Source organism: Diabrotica virgifera, chromosome 8 (genome assembly GCF_917563875.1).
Source record: "Diabrotica virgifera virgifera chromosome 8, PGI_DIABVI_V3a".
NCBI lineage: Eukaryota > Metazoa > Arthropoda > Insecta > Coleoptera > Chrysomelidae > Diabrotica > Diabrotica virgifera.
In genome coordinates this window covers 107191170-107197132 of record NC_065450.1, presented here as the reverse complement: position 1 = coordinate 107197132, position 5963 = coordinate 107191170, and the positions used below count along the sequence as shown (strand labels likewise).

Sequence of the window (5963 nt, the reverse complement as noted above, 5' to 3'; positions counted from 1 at the left end):
TCAAGTAAAAATATTTAATCTTGGTCGTGTTTATGTGAGAATTTAGTTGAAGAACCCAGACAAATTCTATTTATAACTTTTGCCAACTAGGTGGTTTTGCTCGGATATACGATAAGGATTTGCTGTAAATTGTTTGTTTTCGTCGTTTTTATACTATAAAATCAGGTTAGAAAAACTTGTTTCTTGGGTGTAGTTATGAATGATGTATTTTCTAAACTTTTAAATTTTCTATTTTATTGTAACGGGTAGTTCTTTCAGGACGACAGACTCAGTAAAACACAGGTTGAAAACAAAGCAAATTTATTAACTCTAAATTATAACAATATAACGCAAAATAATAATTTGATATTTTATCCCGTTCCAGCGAAGTCTTCCTCCGGATGGGCGTCTGTAACAGAAGAACCAAAATTAACAGAGGTATTCAAATATATTATATCTATCGGGGCTCGCTCAATACGCTTGCCTCCGTTGAATTACGAGTCGCACATTACCTCACTTCGGTACACCGTGCGTCTCGTCTCGAGTTGGCCTGCCTGAGTTTACGAATCACCTCACGAACGGTGCACGTCGCGATTCAGGTTGGCCGGCCTCGCTCACTTCGCTTGGCTGGTTATGGAGCCCAGAACGGTCGTTCAGGACTGCCGGATCGTCGCTTACGATGCTCTTAAATATCCCTCTGGCGGCGTTGGTTCGGAGAGGTGGAACTTAGTGGGGGCACCTGCGCGATTTGAGAGAATCGCACGGTTCCGAGTGTCGATGTTTGGACGGAGCGTCAGCCTATCATTACACCCCCTCTTCTTCGAAAAAAAAAAAAAAAAAGAAGTAACATACCTTTTTTTTTTTTGGCGTCTATAGTCGTTTGATTCCATCTATCCCTCGTGGTATCTTTATTACAATTTTTCTCCCGTTATTGCATGAAATTCTGTATCTTTTGGTCCCTCCTTCAATTAGTCGCTTTGGGACGACTTCCAATAGGTCAGAGTATTCTGCGGTTTGAGGTTCTCCTGGAGTGGATGCGGCTTGGGCTTCGAGCCCCGTTGGTGTATCTGGGGCCGCCGGGGATTCGAGGACACTCTGCTTCCTTGGCGGGGATGGCGGCGTTCCAAATAGTTCGTGGAATCTCTTTAACATCCGTTCCGCGTCTTTCCCTGGTGTCACGGGCAGACCGGGTCTCTCTGGCGTTCCTAGGGGGGTCATCTGTTCAGGAATTTCTAGAATATCTTCCATGGTGGATGTGGACGAACTAAATTCTGAATGCTAATATTGCTGCTTATATAGTGATTTCCTTTGGTGGGGATGGGATTTCTGTCGAGACGTCTTCCCCCACCCATGGCTTTAAATCTTTCACATGCGCCGTTATCTGCTTACGGCTGTTGCTGTCGGCAAATTTCAGTTTTACGATTACTGGCGATATCACGGATGTTACTGTGTATGGTCCTGAGTACTTTGGCGCTAACTTGCTGGTGAACGCTGCGCTAGCCGATGATAGATAGTGTTCCTTTTTCATGACACGGTCTCCTGGATGTGGCTGCCAGTTTCTTCGCCTTAAATCGTAATGTTTCTTTTGGTCCTCGAAAGCGTGTTCCATGTGTACTTTTGCCAATTCCCTCAACGCTTCTAACTTGCTTAAGTTTTCTGCGTACCCCTGTATACCCTGGTCATTTGTCACATCTGTTGTATCTAATTCTCTTCCAAAATTGAGAAGCGCTGGTGAAAATCCTGTCGAATCATGTTTTGACGAATTTATGGCATAGCAGAATTCTGGTATGAATTTGTCCCAGTCTTTATGGTTATCCTCCACGTAAGTAGCTATCATTGTTTTCAGTACCTTGTTTGTTCGTTCTACTGGATTGCATTGAGGCGAGTATGGTGGTGTCAGAATGTGATCTATATTGTATGACTTCATGAATGCCCTAAAGCTGCTACTTGTGAACTGCGCGCCGTTGTCCGAGATGATTTTCTTTGGGATTCCGAATTGCATAATTACTTTTGATCGTAGAAAGTCGATGAGGGAGTTCGTAGAAGCTGCTTTTATTGGTTGGGCGACGACCCATTTAGTGAACCGGTCTTGCACGACTATCAGGAAAGCGTTTCCCTTTGTAGATCTTGGGAATGGTCCCACTAAATCGATTGAGACAGTATGCCAAGGCTTTTCTACAGCTGACGGTTGCATTTTCCCGGCTGGTTGCATTTGAGACGGTTTATATTGAAGGCACTTCGTACAGGTTCTAACGTAGTCTGCAATTTGTTTGAACATCTTAGGCCAGTAGTACTTCTGCGCTATCCGGCAAATTGTTTTTGCAATTCCTAAATGGCCTGCTGTGGTTGAGTCGTGATTTTCTTTCAAAATCTCTTTCCTTTTATAACTTGGTACGCATAATTTCCATGGGATGTTAAATTCTGGGTCGGCTAAATTGCGGCTGCTCCAAATGTGTTTATATAGTTTCTCGTTTGATATCTGTAAATCCGGGAAATTACCTGGGTTTTGGAGCACATTCCTATATAAATTATCGTACCAATCGCATGATTCTAGTTCCGATGCTAACAACTCCAGCTCTGGTTCCTCATTAAGGGTTTCTTGTGGTTGCCGTGATAAAGCATCTGCTACCTTGTTCAGAACTCCCTTTCTATATATGACTTCGAAATCGTACTGCTGCAGTTCTAAACTCCATCTGGCTAATCGACCTGACGGGTTTTTGAGATTCTTCAGCCATTTGAGAGATTGGTGATCCGATATAACCTTGAAGTTGTACCCTTCTATGTATGGCTTCATTTGCTTTATCCCGTACACTATGGATAGACATTCTTTTTCCGTTGTGGAATATTTTGTCTCGGCTGGTGTGAGGGTTCGACTAGCGTATGCGATTACCTTATCTTGGCCGTCGTATTTTTGTGTTAGCGCAACTCCAAGTCCGCAGTTTGATGCATCTGTTTGTAGGTAGAATGTTTTTGAGAAATCGGGACACGCTAATACTGGAGCCGTCGTAAGTTTCGCTTTGAGTTCCTTAAACGCGTTTTCCTGCTTATCCGTCCATTTCCATCTTATCTTCTTCTTTAGAAGCATGTTTAGTGGTCCTGCTATTGTCGAATAATTCTCTATGAATCGCCGATACCATGAGGTTATTCCTAAAAAGCGACGGAGCTGACGTGCATTTCTCGGTGGTGCAAGTTCGGTTATAGCGCTGGTCTTCTCCGGGTCAGTTTTTATTCCTTCTGCTCCCACAACGTGTCCTAAATATTTGAGTTCTGGCTGGCAGAATGTACATTTTTCGAAGTTAAGTTGTAACCTGGCTTCTTTTAGTCTTCGGAAGACCTCTTGTAGGTGATATAAATGCTCTTGGAATGTCTTCGATATTACCACGATATCATCCAAGTATGCGAACGCGAATTCTACATCGGGCGGTATTACTTTGTCTAGCAGTCGTTGGAAAGTTGCTCCGGCGGAGTGCAGTCCGAACGGGGTAGTTCTGAATTGGAAATGACCTTTTCCGGGTACGCTAAATGCTGTCACTGGGCGGCTTGTTTCTTCCAGGGGTATTTGAAAATATCCCTGCTTCAAATCGAGAGTTGAGATGAAATTTGCTTCCTTAAGTCTATCCAAAATTTCTGATATCCGCGGTAACGGATACGCGTCCTTTTCTGATAGTTCGTTGACTTTTCTAAAGTCAATGCAAAATCTGTACGAGTTATCTTTTTTTTTTAACTAGTACAATCGGTGAACTCCAACCACTTGCAGAGGGTTCGATAGTTCCTTCTTTCAACATTTTATCCACCTCTTGGTTGATGATCTGCAACATTGCGGGATTTTGCCGCCTATACGGCTGTTTGACGGGATCGCACCTTTTCTTCAATTTTATTTCGTGCTTTATTAAGTTGGTGGGACCTGTTAACTTCTCGAATTCCCTAAGCTCTCTTCTTAGGAACCTTTCTATCTCTGTATTTTGGGTGGAGTCTTTTAAAATGTTACATGTTTCCTCTTGATGTTGTTCGTACTGTTTGGATGTATCCCTATCGAACTTAAGTTCGATCGAATGTTCCCTGAGGAATTCCACTCCTAGTATTGCATCTTCCGTTAACCCTGGCATTATTATAAATGTTTGTCTTGTTTGTAAATTATCGATCTCGCAGTCAATTGTTAATTTCTGGTTGAGCTCCATTGAAGATCCGTTTGCTAGTCTAGTTCTTCCGTTATAGCTATGTAGGGAGTGTTTGAATATCTGCGCTATTCTATCTCCGGCGTAATTTTGGGTGGTCCCTGTGTCAATTAATGCTTTGTAGGAACTTTGTCCGATTTTCAGTGATGCGAATAGTCGCATGTCGTTTCCTGCTTGTTGTGTCACGGCTAGAACGAGCGGAGTCGAATCTTGCTCCTCAGACTGGGACGACTCCTTGTTTCTCCAGTCTGTTATTCGTTTCCCTGACGTCTGGAACAGCAGTCACTGCTGTAGACCCCTTCTTTGCCGCATCGCGAACAAAACTTTTTCCATGGGTTTTTACAATTCCTACGGAAGTGACCTGTCATCTTGCACCGGAAGCATGTCCTTTTGGCATCGTATTCTGTAGGGTCTGTACGTCTCCAATTTCCGTGAAAATTTTTATTTTCTCGGGTCCTTTCGTCTTCCAAAGTTTCGTACTCTTGGGCCAATTCTTGCAATCCCGATAAGTCTTCGAAATCCCGGCGGCGAGCGTATAGCTTATATTCTGGCAGCATATTTTTATATATCCTGTCGAGTTCTTGGTTTCTTGACAAAGATCCCTCTCGTCTGATCAATGTTTGAATATCCGTGATGTATCTATCCACTGGTTCGTTTTTCCTTTGCTTCCTGTTTCTGATTTGCTCCTCTAGCTGTAGCAAATATTCTCTGGGATAAAAAGCTTTCTTAAAATCTTTGATGAAGTCCGTCCATGAATCCCAATTTCTGTTGTTGTTTCGGTACCATGACAATGCGTGGTCTCCTAACAATTCTGGTAATGCTTTTAGCAGATCTTGCTTATCGATCTCGTAGGCTAGGCTTAATTCATCTATCCTTTCTATGAAGTCTACTGCATCCGAATGTTTCTTGTCGAAGTGTGTGTTCCACCTCCGCACTTGATTTAGCAAATCTGATTGCCTCATTTGTTTTGTCATTGTTAAGTCTTGTAATTGGTTTCTGATTAATGAAATTTCTTGGGTCAGTGTTTCTGGTTCGGCTTCCTTGGAAGTATTGCTTTTTGGGATTGTTCCTGTCGCTTCCCCGCGATCCTTATAAAAGGTTCTGAGTCTTAATCTTAACTCGTCGACGGTTCCTTTGGAATCCAACCCGCATCTTTCGGCGTCGCGCTGTAATTCCTCTTTGGAAAGACGATTTATCCATGACGTACCCGTCGTGGCACCTGATACTGAGTCTGTGTCTTTATCTGTCGGCATTTTTGGTATTATCTGGGCGTCGAATAACGACGTTTACTTGCGTATATTTCGACTTTTGCTCGGGCGCCAAATTTGTAACGGGTAGTTGTTTTAAGGACGACAGACTCAGTAAAACACAATTTAAAAATAAAGCAAATATATTAAAGGTAATTATATACAGTTTAAAACAAATAAAATAAAATATAATTCCATCTTCTGCAAAGGAAAAACAATATTAAACTTTATTATAGTTATCCGATCATAATAGCAACATCGAAATAATACGATAATCAATATATACAATAATAATCTCGCTACGTTAAAACAACGTAGCCTGGAGACGGCATTTCACTTCAATGCAGTCACTCGTTCCTCGCTACTACCGCCTACTGCGATAACGATTGTGGCAAGACTCCACGTCACTACGGTGGCGTCTACCTAGGCATAGTTCCGCCTCACAAACGGCGCATCTTTGCCAGGCCAGCTGAAGCTCGTTCAATACGCGAGGCATCAGCTGTTGAGCCATAGTAAGTTCAATACACGAACCATGACTGATTTTCTCATTGTCCGTGCCCCT

At 42.7% G+C, this 5963-nt stretch overlaps 1 protein-coding gene across 1 annotated transcript; it reads right to left on the bottom strand.

The window, feature by feature from the left end:
* Positions 1-283: 283 nt before the first annotated feature.
* On the bottom strand, positions 284-1535 carry LOC126889357 (uncharacterized). Its single transcript, XM_050657603.1, has 2 exons — positions 832-1535; positions 284-388 (listed from the first exon to the last, which is right to left on the bottom strand). Exon 1 carries the CDS (start codon positions 1225-1227, stop codon positions 850-852), a length of 378 nt encoding a protein of 125 aa, XP_050513560.1. The 5' UTR covers positions 1228-1535; the 3' UTR covers positions 284-388; positions 832-849.
* Positions 1536-5963: the final 4428 nt, after the last annotated feature.

What these genes read in the sequence shown, in the direction of transcription:
- LOC126889357 (XM_050657603.1), bottom strand. Translation starts at nt 1,227, where the DNA reads ATGGAAGATATTCTAGAAATTCCTGAACAGATGACCCCCCTAGGAACG.